This window comes from Macrobrachium nipponense, chromosome 4, assembly GCF_015104395.2.
Source record: "Macrobrachium nipponense isolate FS-2020 chromosome 4, ASM1510439v2, whole genome shotgun sequence".
NCBI lineage: Eukaryota > Metazoa > Arthropoda > Malacostraca > Decapoda > Palaemonidae > Macrobrachium > Macrobrachium nipponense.
In genome coordinates, this window is record NC_061100.1 from 52,008,287 (window position 1) to 52,023,295 (window position 15,009).

At 38.1% G+C, this 15,009-nt stretch overlaps 1 protein-coding gene across 5 annotated transcripts in view; it reads left to right on the forward strand.

The window, feature by feature from the left end:
* LOC135210928 (fat-like cadherin-related tumor suppressor homolog) overlaps positions 1-15,009 on the forward strand; it is a 736,096-nt gene that overhangs the window by 114,741 nt on the left and 606,346 nt on the right. For all 5 annotated transcript variants that reach the window (XM_064243897.1, XM_064243900.1, XM_064243901.1 and 2 more), the window contains exon 2: positions 10,266-13,698. In XM_064243897.1, coding sequence (XP_064099967.1) covers positions 10,299-13,698 — 3,400 coding nt within the window. In that variant the 5' untranslated portion in view covers positions 10,266-10,298. The remainder of the gene's footprint in view (positions 1-10,265; positions 13,699-15,009) is intronic.

Genomic DNA, 15,009 nt, shown 5'->3' on the forward strand with positions numbered 1-15,009 from the left:
CTCTCTCTCTCTCTGGCATAGTTCCTCTCTTCCGTTTATCATAGTCATTAGTTCTCTCTCTCTTAATTTGTCGTTCACTCAGAACGAAAATCGTGTTTCTCTTAACACAGAAACTTCTCTCTCTCTCTCTCTCTCTCTCTCTCTCTCTCTCTCTCTCTCTCTCTCTGGCATAGTACCTTTCTTTCCTTTATCAAAAAGAATTGAAGGGAGATTAATGAATGAAAAAAAGGAAATTTGCAACATATTGGCAGAACGATATAAGAGAAAATTCACCCCTAGAATAGATAATGAAGAAAATGATATAGAAGTAAGGGACGAAGATAATGAATATTTAGCTGACATAGATATTAATGAAGCTGATATTGTGCAGGCTATTAATGAAATTAAAAATGGAGCTGCAGCAGGGCCTGATGGTGTTCCTGCTATTTTGTTAAAGAAAGTTGTTCATTCTATCGCAAAGCCACTTGCAATATTATTAAGACAAAGTGTAGATACAGGCATGATTTATGATGAGCACAAATTAGCATATATTACCCCTACATTCAAAAGTGGATCAAGACTAGAGGCAAGTAATTATAGGCCTGTGAGTCTAACATCACATATTATGAAAGTGTATGAAAGGGTAATGAAGAAAAATATTATGAAACTTTTAATAAAAAATAATCTGTTTAATATAGGACAACATGGTTTCGTACCCGGAAAAAGTACACAAACCCAACTGTTGTCCACCGTGAGAACATATACAAAAATATGGAAAGCGGAAATGAAACAGATGTGGTTTATCTAGACTTTGCAAAAGCTTTTGACAAGGTAGACCATAATATATTAGCGAAGAAAATGAGAAAACATAATATAGTGGATAAAGTAGGAAGATGGTTAAAAGAATTTTTACACAACAGAAAACAGAGTTATTGCAAACGGTGAGAAATCGGATGAAGCTAAGGTAATTTCCGGTGTGCCACAAGGTACGGTGTTAGCTGCATTACTGTTTGTTATTATGATTGCAGACATTGACAGTAATGTTAAGGACTCGGTAGTGAGTAGTTTCGCCGATGACACAAGAATAAGTAGATAAATTACTTGTGATGAAGATAGGAACGCGCTACAAAGAGACCTTAACAAAGTATATGATTGGGCAGAGGTAAATAGGATGGTATTTAACTCTGATAAATTTGAATCAATAAACTATGGAGACAGAGAAGGAAAGGTATATGCATATAGGGGACCTAATAATGAGACAATCACAAATAACGAAGCAGTTAAAGACCTTGGTGTGATGATGAATAGGAACATGTTATGCAACGATCAATTAGCAATTCTATTGGCAAAATGTAAAGCAAAAATGGGAATGTTGTTACGGCACTTCAAAACAAGAAAAGCTGAACACATGATTATGCTTTATAAAACATATGTTCGTAGTCCACTTGAATATTGCAATATGATATGGTACCCACACTATCAAAAGGATATTGCACAAATAAAGAGTGTACAAAGGTCTTTTACAGCTAGAATAGAAGAAGTTAAGGACCTTGACTACTAGGAAAGACTACAATCCTTAAAATTATAGTCTAGAAAGGAGAAGAGAACGCTACATGATAATTCAGGCGTGGAAACAGATAGAAGGAATAGCCGAAGACATCATGGAGCTAAAAATATCAGAAAGAGCAAGCAGAGGTAGATTAATAGTGCCCAAAACTATACCAGGAAAAATAAGGAAAGCACACGACATTAATCCTCTACGCACCAGCATCGATAATGCAGCTTCTATTCAATGCGTTGCCAGCTCATCTGAGGAATATAACAGGAGTGAGCGTAGATGTGTTTAAGAATAAGCTCGACAAATATCTAAACTGCATCCCAGACCATCCAAGATTGGAAGATGCAAAATATACCGGAAGATGTACTAGCAACTCTCTGGTAGACATTAGAGGTGCCTCACACTGAGGGACCTGGGGCAACCCGAACAAGATGTAAGGTCTGTAAGGAGTCATTAGTCTCTCTCTCTCTCTCTCTCTCTCTCTCTCTCTCTCTCTCTGGCATAGTACCTTTCTTTCCTATATCAAAAAGAGTCATTAGTTCTCTCTCTCTCTCTCTCTCTCTCTCTCTCTCTCTCTCTCTCTCTCTCTCTCTCAATTTATCGTTCACTGAAAACGAAAACCAAGTTTCTCAAACATAGAAACCTCTCTCTCTCTCTCTCTCTCTCTCTCTCTCTCTCTCCTCTCTCTCTCTTAGATGTCCTGTACCACTGTAAGTCCATGTGTCACATTTTGGCTTGCGGGTCCATCACCCCTTCTTTATGTTTCAGCGTTTTACTCTAACTCACTGCTCGTAACGTAAACCCTCATTTTTTTTTTACCAGTCGGACAGTGTGCTGCTTGAAGGACAGATTGGGATCTGTTTGTCCTTTGATCATCGTCAATCTTTGTGGGGTGACTGAACGTCTTCTATGATGGTCGTCCGGTGCTGTTGCTCTCACAGTGCTGTTATTGCTTTAATTATTTCTGTTATTGTTGGCGCTGCTCGCTGGTGTCGTCACTAATTTGTTGTTGTTATTATTTCTGCTGATATTGGTCGTGTCATTGTTTAGTTCAGTTTTTTTTTCTTGCTGACAGTAATGTCTCTGGATCTTTGTTTATCTTTAGTTTTAGATTTAACTCTGAAATCGTGAATTTACACTGCAGGTAAATTCAGTACATGACTGGTATGATAGTTTTAGCGATGAGCCGATGACTTTAGATAAAATTTGTATTATTACATGCTCTCTCTCTCTCTCTCTCTCTCTCTCTCTCTCTCTCTCTCTCTCTCTCTCTCTCTCTCTCTCTCTCTCTCTCTCTCTAGTTGAGCCATTATGTGGATAAAACCCTGTAGTAACTACATAGCCCAAAGATACAGAGTTGCAAATCTGCAAGAAAGCGCCTGCTATGCTACTTCCACATGGGTTGCGTGCCCTAGAGCTTATCCGTGCGTGCCTGTCCTCCTGTTCTTTGACTCGCCATGGCTGTAATTTCCTTCATTCCTTATCCTCCGATATTGGATATTACAAAGGCCTGTTGGTTTTTGTCGTCAACCGCTACTCCCGGAGAGCCGGCCGGCACCTGAAGGGGAGTCATTGAAGTTCGAGTGTTCCTGAAGTTAGGGTACCTTGAGAGGCGCAGTTGAAGGATGTGAGCAGGAGGAGGAGGAGAGGACTACACTGGGTGATGAAGAAAATGTTCATGGTTTTCTTCATGCACACAATCTTGTTCATGAGTTAAGTAATTATCATGCTAGTCATGTTGATGTGTGCCTGTATTCTTAGAAGGGGGGAAGGGGGAGATGGAGGGGACAAGGGAGTTCCTGCTTTTGGTAATGATAAGGATTTTTATTTCTGGTTTTCAGAAGTAGTCTGTTATGCAAAGTAACAATGATGATGCTAGTCATATTAATATGTCGATAAATCATTAATGTGCAGGTGTTAGAGCCTTGAAGGTTAAGGACTGTGTATGTGCGTGTGTAGAAGTAGTTCTTTAAGTGTGTACGTGTATGTACTGACACACATCAAGTGGTTTGCAGCCTTACATGACCGTGTGTCGGTGTTAGGAGAATACGGTCCGGGTCGATGCTGTCAAATATTTGGATTGGTTCAAGAGCATTCGCCTTAATTGTAATTATGCATTGCCCATTAATGAAGGGTAGTGAGGGATCCCTTCAGTCTAGTGTGTAAGGGGGGAGGGGTTGTTTGGTTGTGGGGTGAGGCTCTGTGTTTGGGGAGGATAATAGGGTATATTCTGGCACCGCTTGTAAGTGGCGTCTCATTTCCACGAAGTGTTAGAACGCTGTTGTCACAATCATGGTCCGTGTTGACAGGGTAAAGGCTATTGTATTAGATTGATAATTCATACTGTGGACGTCGAATGCAGTAGCTGTGTGGACTTTGGGGACGAACCGTTTGAATGATGCTGACATCTTTCCCTGTATTGTATTTGTATTGTATACATATGACCCGGAGCTTAATTTCTCTCTCTTCTCGTCCTTTGTTATGGTCATTATTTTGTAATGACCATTCAGTTCATAATTAGGTTCTTGTTGCTGTGCATTGTTCAGTCTGTTTCATCCCGAATACCTGATAGATGTAATTTTGCAGCAGTTACTATTACCCTTTTTAGTATCTAAAGAAATGCCCGTATTAAGCGATAAAGAGAGAGAGAGAGAGAGAGAGAGAGAGAGAGAGACTATAATGTGAACAACGTCAGTAACGTAGCCTACAAATTGGGAGAGAAAATAACTGGTAGTGTGTTTCTGTTTGCTGAAGGGAAATTTCATCCTTATATATTTGTTACTGCATTTGTTTGTTTATTTCCCCATTTGTAAGAGGTTCTACAATTTCTGGTTCATGGGTCTTGGTAAACAAGTCACGCAACGCTCTCGTAATAAGATTTGTATTGTTTTTCAACAATGTTTCGACGTTGCGCGCAGTCTTGCAAAATTTTTCTTTGCCAGTCAGTTTTCAGATGGATTTGTAGGTCCTTATTTTTTTATTCATTTATTTTTTTGGTTCGGTTTTTTTGAAGAAGGAACTGGCAGGCTTTTTACAGAATCGTAGGTGTTGCCAACATGCTTGTAGGCCCTGAAGATGGATTTATAATTATTTGTTTCTACTTATGATAGGTTTGGAAATCTTGAAAACTGGTTTGTGGGTTTTGCTGATGGATTCCCAGTTTTCTTTTTACCCATTTGTAGGCTTTATTGACATATTCTTTGGTTATGGAGAGCTACTCTTGTTTATTTTAGGGAGTCATTGTTCTATAGATAGGATCCTTCGGCTATTGTCAGTTCTGAGGTTCTCTAAAAAGGTCCATAGACTTTGGAAATCGACTCCGGAGGGGAGTAGTGCAGTCAATGCACCTTAACGCGGTGCATTGTAGGCATTAGCTAAGGTTCTTTGCAGCGTCCCTCGGCCCCTAGCTGCAGTCCCTTTCATTCCTCTCACTGTTCCTCCGCTCATATTCTTTTTCTTCCACCTTACTTTCCACCCATTCGTAACAATTGTTTCATAGTACCTGCGAGGTTTTCCTCTTGTTACATCTTTAAAACCTTTTTACTCGCAATTTCCCTTCAGTGCTGAATGATCTCCTAGGTCCAAACAGGACTTTTGACCTACATTAACATTTCATTCCATTTGGAAATCGATTCTTAACTTTTATGGAGTAAGCGTAAGTAAATGTTCCAAGTAATTTCAGATACATTCATGGGTATCTTAGGGTTTGCATATGGTTTCGTAAATTTTACATGATAAGATATCCTGTTATTAGCAAATGGGCACCTGTTACTTGTAAGTTACTCCATGGTTTGTAACAGAAGCAGCGGAACTTTTTGCTTTGTGATTGTATTAGATTGGCATGTGGGCTGTTTTCTCTCTCTCTCTCTCTCTCTCTCTCTTTCTCTCTCTCTTTTATATGGGTCTGTAGGAGTGGCTTCTTTGGTATAATGCCTTCTGACATTCTGATGAAAAAGACCGGGTAACTGAATCATTGGGTTTCCGTGTAGGATATGATATACTCAAATTAATATGAGTGTTTGTAAGCTGCTCATTTTATTTTTGAATTTATGGAGCTTCTCGGAATAGCTCTTACACTCAGGAGGTTGATTTGTCAATTCCGAAAATAACCCGCAGATATTCAGTCGAAATCTTTACCATGTAACTGGAATAATGTGGCTTTTTTTTTTCAGTTTTAAAAAACTGGCGGATCTTGCAACGTCTTAATGTAGGACTTGCAGGTGAATTCGTAGAACACGCAGTTGGCATCGAGGTTTTGCGAGTATTACTATCTGAAATCTAAAACATTGGGGGTTTTTCAATACGTTGTTCATCATGCATTCTTATTAGGTTTATTAGTAATGTTTACAAATTAAATCCCATGTTTTATTGATGTTGCATAGTAGCTGTAAATGTATGTAGTATAAAGCTAGATGACCTTAAACAGTATTAGACATGTTAGGTTTTGAAGGTTCCACATTAGCTGATATGAGGGCAGACAGGATGGTATACTAAAGTAAAACTAGATGGTAATGCAGATATGTTGTTTAACGCCAGTATTTATATGAATAAATGTGATTACAATTGAGAAAGAAGAATGGGAGTCATGTATATACTGTATTTATGTATGATACATAACATTTAGGGAGTGAAGGCCGCAGGTGGGTTGGTATTTTTAACCGTTTTTATAGGACAATAAAACGTGCATAGGAACTTGTACATCGGAATATTTATTTTGCCTTTTGACATTATCAAAAGCTGCCGGTAAACACGTGGAACATAGGTGGGGTTGTATTTTGCCCCTCACAAATTACCATTTTCACGTGGCGCTTTCAAGTTGTGCTTCAGAATTTAGCATCGTGATTTTTATCATGTAACCTTATCTGGACTTTTGATTTTAATAGTTTTGGTACATGTCAATTTTGATTTCGTCAGCTCACTCGTGTCGGAGACATTGATGTGATCCTTATGTAACATTGGTTTCAAAAGAGTTTTTCATGCTTGTGCAATATTTTCTCATTTTTTTCTTTTCCGTCGAACAGGAAATTCGCCCTCTCCTCCCTTTATTAGGGTCATCAGGATATTTTCCCATTTATCCGTTGTTTTGAAACAATTAGAGGTGCAATAAAGTTGTATGACTAAATGCTACCCAGTCATAGCAGTTTCAATTAAGAAAGAAGGGAAGGGCGGAACGCGTGCACCGAGAACGGGGAATGTTTTCACGGCTAAGCGAAAAGGATGTAATTAATTCCAGCATAAAAGAAGGGGGAAAGGAAGCAGCAAGGAAGAGAGAGAGAGAGAGAGAGAGAGAGAGAGAGAGAGAGAGAGAGAGAGAGAGAGAGAGAGAGAGAGAGAGAATGGAAACGTCAGTGAACTGGAGACCCAATGGAAGGCAGGCAATAGTTGATATGGAGTAGAATGAGGCTATGAAAAGGCTATGGAGTGGTCGATCAAGGGTTTATAAAAGAAGTTGTCTGTGGCAGAGGAAGCGATGAGAGCAAAGGAATGTATGGAGAGAGAGAGAGGATGAGAGAGAGAGAGAGAGAGAGAGAGAGAGAGAGAGAGAGAGAGAGAGAGAGAGTTGCTAATTGGTGTCATGGGTTTCATATTGCTGAGTTTGTCTCATACTGACTTGTCTTTGAAGGGTTGCGGATAGCAGATATTTTAGAGGTTTTAGCGTTTGCGCTTCCTGCTCTTCATGAGAATGCTAAGTTTGAAATGGAGACATTTTATCGAATATTTTCTTCGTCAAGAAAGAATGTCGGATTTACGACACAGCTCTTTCAATACGATAATTTTACTTTTTATGTTACTTTGTTTTTGATTAATGAATAATGTTTTTTAACATATAATATCACAACTGAGATCATCTGTTTATGTATCGTCCTAGTTATTGTGACTTTCATGTATCTTTGACTGATTAATTACGGTGAAAAGGAGGTACATCCAGAGATATATCAGTGAGAAGTGATATTTTTCGAGAAAAATGCGAATTTGTTTATGAATTATCTGTGCTATATGAGCTAATATTTCGAATTGGGGTTCATGTTTGAATCCTAGGAATTTGAATACACGAACTTTTAATACCATCTGTCACAATGACGGCGTTTTGCATTATATATATATATATATATATATATATATATATTATATATATATATATATATGTGTGTGTGTGTGTGTGTGTGTGTGTGTGTGTGTGTGTGTGCGTGCGTGCGTGCGTGCGTATGGGTGTTTTGTATGTGACACTGCTATTGTATGTGTTTGTTTGTATATATGCATATATGTATTTAGATTTGCAGAAGGATTAATTGCGTAGAGCCTGTGTGAATTTCGTGTCTGTTATTGCATGCGATATGAGAGTTATTCTCAGAAGATACTGAAACCCTCCCCCACCTCCACCTCCACCTCAGCTCTTAGGAAAAATCCATCGCTGAAAGTCTGGTTTTATTACAGTTATAAATCTTGCTAATCATATTAATCACTAATCTCTGGTATTTAGGACTTCTGCGTTGGCTGTTTATCCTTTGAGTCCTCTGCTTGAGTAAGCTCGATTTTTAGATGACTACCTCAAGGTTTTTGTGACGTCATTGACTCAACCATGGTGGGTGTCGCTGTGTCAGTTTATCACAATCTTTTAATCGCTGTGTCAAATGTGCTGCTGCAGTATGTGTATTAAAATGAACAGGTTATGATTTTTTAAAATAATTATACATTACATACATATATAGACACATATATACAGAAAATAATCAACACACAATCACGTCTGGAACAGAAATAAATTTCTGACACATCAGGATCGAACCCAGGTCTTTCAATTGGAAGGAAGGTCGCTGCCAACTCAGCCAAACAAGTCATTAAAGAAATTGGAACCCTAGTACGTCTCTACCTTAGGCTGTGCCTGGGTAGGCTAACTGCCTCGCATACCAGCTTGTTTTCCCCAACTTATTTTTGTTCCACACGTGATTGTGCGTTGATTATTTCTATCATATTCACTTGGAAAGGATCCAGCCTGCCCAGGTTAAGCCTAATAAGGTACAGTTGTATTTAGGTTCCAACTTCTTTTATGACTGATATGGCGTACTTGACAGAGTCCTTGCCTTTCAATTGAAAGAATTGAGTTCGAACCTGATGTGAGTCAGAAACATATATAATATTATATATATTATATTATATATATATATATCTATATAGATATATATATATAATATATATGATATATATATATATATATATATATATATATATATATGCACAGCAGATGCATATTGCAATAGAGACGGTGCCCTCTTAACTTCACGAATTTTTCACACTTTTTGGATACTTTTGTTGCTACAAAGCATTAGATCCTAATGCAAGAATTATGAAGCAATTCTGATGTCCGATAGCAGGATTCAAACCCGCATTCAGAATATCGCCAACGTAACCTTGTTCTGATACGTTGGATGCGGATTCGAATCCTGCTACCGGACATCAGAATTATTTCATATATTTCTTACTTTTGGATTGAAGGCTTCATAGTATCAAGCGTATTCAGAAAGTATGAAGAATTCGAGAAGTTAGAAGGTCCCTTAAATATACTCTGATACTGTTAAAGGACCTTGGTGGCTGTTACAGTTACATACATATCTAGTAAAAAGTGACCACGAGGAAAAGAGTGAAACAATAAGATGGTTTTGTCTTATTACCAAGACAAGGTCACAGATGCTGTGACCATGAATTAGTAATAAGACTAAGTACTTAGCATCTCATTGTTTCACGCCTTCCTTCGTGGCTGTAACTTTGTTAGTATAATCATCACGTTTTCACGATTTAAAATCAATATACATATATATATATATAATAATTATATATATTATATATATATATTATATGCGAATATAAAAATATATATATACTATTTAATATATATATATATATATCTATATATATATATATATATATATATTATATATATAGATATTATATATATATATAATCCATTGTTACAGATACTATATTATTTACATCGTGCTTATTCATTAATTTATGTAGTGCGCGGCAACATAGTGATCTTCTACCTTCAGCGGTAGTCGAGTAGTTCTTAAATGAATCTTGGCATGGAAAATTTCTGAATGGACACTTGCTGTGTCATTGACTCACGTTCGTATGAGAACATGGGTGTGCCAAGCAAATGCGCAGTGCTTATCTATCCCCAATGTTGTGGTTGACTGATTTATGCTGGGCTTATCTTTATGTTAGTGTAATGTGATTCTTTTTAATGGCATAGCTAAGTAAGCGTCATTCTGAAATAGTTTTTCATTCTAATATAAGTATTTTATGTCCATATTCTCTATAGGGTTCATTAGGTTTGTTCGGGTTGCATGAGGGTTTGTTTTCTTTGAAAGAGGTTGCATTTGACAACTTTGATTATTCTTTATAGGTCAGTTTCAAGGGAGTTTTATTATGGATTCTTATGTACACTCATTTGTTTTTAAATGATTTTCCCTTGAAGTATCTTTGAGAATTATTCAACAAAAGGGTAATTTCTTCAGTAACCTTTATTTCATTACTGGTCAGATGAAGTATTGTTATTATTATTATTATTATTATTATTATTATTATTATTATTATTATTATTATTATTATTATTATTATTATTATTATTATTATTATTGATGATGATGTTAAAATCTTTTATTTTTGTCTTGAATGTCACTGTGATTCCAATAATATGACTAATCTCTTTTATGTTCTCCATTTCCAGATGATGTGGCCAAGATGACATGGTGAGGGGTACATGATGGCGCGGGGAGCGGGCCTGCGGGTGGCCTGGCCCACACAGCCTTGTGCCCTGTATGCCCAACCTCGCCCTCTCCCAAACTTACTCTTCAGACTCTTTCTGGCATTGCTACTTCTCAATGGAGGGGTCTCTGCCACCGCCGATGAACATACTGTTCAACCATTACTGCAGAACTACAGTGTCGCCATCTATGAAAATTCCCTTCCAAGAACCTATGTGGCGGCAGAGGAACTCATAGGGATACCCTTAGAGACTCTGCCGCCCACTAGCCACATTACATATAATATCGTCCAAGGAGATGAAGATGGCTTCTTTACGGCAGAGAGTGAGGTTGTTGGAGGTGTGGCTGTCTTACAGATCAGAACTCGAACTGGGCTACGTGATGTTCTTAACAGAGAAAGGCAGTCACAGTATGTTTTGTCTGTGGAAGCCAAAGTGAGGAGCAATGGGCAAGGGAGTGGTAGAACTAAGTATCGAACTCAGATAACTGTTGTGGTTTTAGATACCAATGACAACATCCCTTTGTTTTATCCAACTTCATATCAGATCAGCGTAGGAGAGGATGCACCTTTACACACTCCATTGATTTCTGTAACAGCACATGATGCTGATATAGGGTACAATGGCCAGGTATATTATTCATTAGAAAATCCTGAAAGCAATTATTTTGCTGTACACCCAACAACAGGTATTGTGAGTGTAACAAGGCCATTATCACAAATGTATGGCCGATCACATCGAGTCGGTATCTTAGCACAGGACAGAGGTCCCCAGCCACGCAATTTCAGGCCAGCAGCAGCAGCACGTGCTACAGTGGAGGTACAAGTTCAGAGAGTAAATTTACATTCTCCAACCATTACTGTACATCACCTTCCTCATGTAATTGAGCACTCTCACACACACATATATGCTATTATAAATGTTGATGATGCTGATGAAGGAAACAGTGGTGTAGTTGATAAAATAGATATCATTGGAGGTGATCCAAACAGGTTGTTTAGTATTACCCATGGTTCTCATTCCAAGGAGTACAATTTGGCTGTTCTTAAGCTGCTAGATCGGGAATTAGCTCCAGAAGGATACAACCTGACTATTCAAGCTACTGATTCTGGCACTCCTCCAAGAAATACCAAGGTTAATATACATGTCAGTATTGCAGATGTCAATGACCATGCACCAGTATTTGCTTTGGAACAATATGAAGAATCTGTAAGTGAAGAAGCTCCTCCAAATACTCCTGTTGTTGTTGTAGCTGCTTCAGATACTGATCAAGGTATCAATGGAAAAGTGCTGTTTAGAATAGTAGCAGGGAATGAGGATGAAAATTTCCATATTAATCCACAGACTGGTTTGATATCTACTGCTGAGTGGTTAGACCATGAAAGTACTGCTTATTACAGTCTTACTGTGGCTGCTGTGGATCAAGCAAGCAATGCACGTCGCAAACAATCATCAGCTAAAGTAATTATCCGGGTGTCAGATGCCAATGATAATGCCCCACAGTTTAACACCCCCAATACAGAAGTCACACTTGATGAAAATGAACCATCAGGTACTTATGTTACTCGTGTTGCAGCTACTGACCAAGATTCTGGGGAAAATGGCTTCATATCATATAGCATTGCCAATCTTGATCAGGTACCTTTCAGTATTGACCCCTTTGATGGTACTGTAAGGACTTCTTCTGTTCTGGATTATGAGACTCAGCGAAGAGTATACACCATTAAAGTGCGAGCTTCAGATTGGGGAATACCATTCAAGAGAGAAACAGAAACTACAGTGAAAGTCAAAGTTCGTGACATTAATGACAACCGACCACAATTTGAGGGTGTAGACTGTAAAGGTTGGGTTTCAGTAGATGCACCAATTGGTACAAGCGTTCTTAAACTTTCTGCTCTAGACCTGGACGCAGACAGTGATGTAAAATATAAACTGCAAAGAGACATCTCTGAGGAATGTTGGGCTATGGATGCTTCTTCAGGTGTCCTTGCCTTGACTTGTGACCTGAGAAAACACATGATCACTGGAGCCATTTCCAGAACTTATGTTCTGAATGTAACTGCTACAGATGGCACTCATGTTTCTGATGCAACAAGTGTTACAATTGCAGTTATAACAGACAAAGCTGAAGATCAAGCTATGGTAAGACAACATTCACATGTTGAATGTCATAGCACTGGGGTTGGTGCAAAGGCTTCTGAAATAGTTGCAGCAGCAACTGAAAATAATGCAGCTGAAGAGCATTATGCTCTTTTACCCTTACGCTATGGTTACAATGCCCATGCTCCTGAGCTTCCAGAAACATTTCCAAGTGTTGTTGAAATTCCTGAGGATGCAGTCATTGGTGCAGAGATCATAAAAGTTGAAGCTACTGACCATGATCGAGGCCACAATGGCAGAGTGGTGTATGCTGTATCCGGAGGTGACACAGATTCTGTGTTCAGAATCGGAGTCGATTCAGGTGTTTTGTCTGTTTGGGCTGAACTAGATCATGAACGCACCCCAGAGTATTTATTGAATATTACTGTATATGACTTAGGTGTGCCTCATAGAAGCATTTCACGAAATTTAACTATCCGAGTCACTGATGTAAATGATAATGCTCCAGAATTTAGTAGTGTCAGCTACAGCTTGCATTTGCCAGAAAACACCCGGAATGGTACAAGTGTAGCACAGCTTAGTGCGCAAGATGCTGATGATGGCATTAATGCCAAAATTAATTATAAGTTAGTCACTGATGTGGAGGAATTTACAGTTGATCAGGAGACTGGTATTTTGTATGTTTCTGGGCCCTTAAATCGAGAAAGACGGAGTGAATATGATTTAAGGGTTAGAGCTTGGGACAGTTCTATTGAAGACCCTCGTTCTGCTCTTGCTCGAGTTTTAGTTACGGTTCTGGATATGAATGATTGCTCCCCTGAATTTGGTGCTGCTAGTAGGTTGTCAGTCGATGTGCCTGAAGACCTTCCCCTAGGTGCTGTGGTTGCCACACTTCGCGCCACTGACCGCGATCTAGGCCTTGGTGGACAGATCTCATACTCTCTTTTAGATAGCCACAGCAATGTCTTCCGTATTGATGAAGAAACAGGAGTCGTTAGAATAGCTTCTGCTTTAGACTACGAAACTCAGCCATCATATAATTTAACCATAAGAGCCCAAGATAAAGGTTCGCCCCCTCTTGAGAGCCTGGCTTCCCTTTTTGTTCAAATTCATGATGTGGATGAAAATTTAGGACCGCCTGCCTTTCCCCAAAGGATATTGCGGGGATGGGTTCATGAAAATCTTGCTCCTGGTGCTCTTGTGACAACACTGAGTGCTCGAGATCCCGATGGAGGACCATTACACTATACTATCATCTCTGGAGATGGCGTAGGATTCTTCACTGTTGACAAGGAAGGTAAGTTTGTCTTTTTCTGATGCCTTTGTTGGCAGTTTGTAATAATTTTCCATCTTGGTGATAATGTCGATCTTCTTTTCATGAAAATTCTTTCCTTTTGCTGAGGATAATAGGTAAGGATTAGAATAAGATTGATTAGCTATCTCTCTCTCTCTCTCTCTCTCATATATACTATATATATATATATATATATATATATATATTACGTATATAGTATATATATATATATATATATCTATATATATATATATATATATATATATATATATATAAATATATATATATATAGAAAACTATAGAATATTAGAATATTAAGATCTGTATCTACATTACGTTGTATGTGTAAGTGGTTTCTTTGCATGGACAAAGGAACAAATGCACTGTATGAATAAATAGGACCTGCATCAAATCTGTGCATTTCCGCACAGCCCATCGGTTGTACACTTCTTGTAATTTAGAAGGTAGCCGCAAAATTTCAGGTCGACTGGTCACTAATTTTTCATGAGTACATTTTTCAGTCCTCTCAATAATTTCGATTATATAAAGAACATGGCTATGTAATTTGGTGTATGTGACCATTACAGGCTGATTTATTTTCTCATCTAACTTTTAAGACTAGCATTTTAATCGATAGTTAAAATATCGTGTTTCAAGTCATATTCTCCATTGAGTGTATTCTTTGGTAGTGGAAACGCATCTTAATACCTTTGCCAAATTTGTTTAGACCTGGATATTTGGGATTAGAGAACATGTTCTATTCTTTTTGTTCGTTTAACTTTAAACACTGGTGAAAGGTGAGGTATTACATAAAAATGCTCTTGAGAGTACAAGTCATGTCATTAATTCTCCTTTGATTTTTACTGTTCTGTGCTGTTAGCCAGACCCATGGCTACCGTTGATTGTGTGCCAGTGTATATGATTATTAATGTAGCTGTCACTAGATTTTTCATCTCGCTAATGGATTTTTTTGTCTCTTATGTGTGCTTTCTGTGCTGTACTTTGTCGTGATGGAAATATAGTAAAATGTTATTATGTTAGTGTAGAATTTCAAGATGTATTAGAACTTTCGTAGCACTGGAGTTAGAAAAGTTATTAGAAAATTAGGATCCCAACACCTCGGTTGGATTAGGTGACCAGTCAGTTTTCTGTACTAAGTATTTGACTTTTTTTTATTAAGTTTTTATCGCTCTCTCTCTCTCTCTCTCTCTCTCTCTCTCTCTCTCTCTCTCTCTCTCTCTCTCTCTCTTTCGTGATGAGAGCAGTTTATTCTGTCCATTTCAGTCCAGTTTCTCTTTAATTTTGTTGATTTAT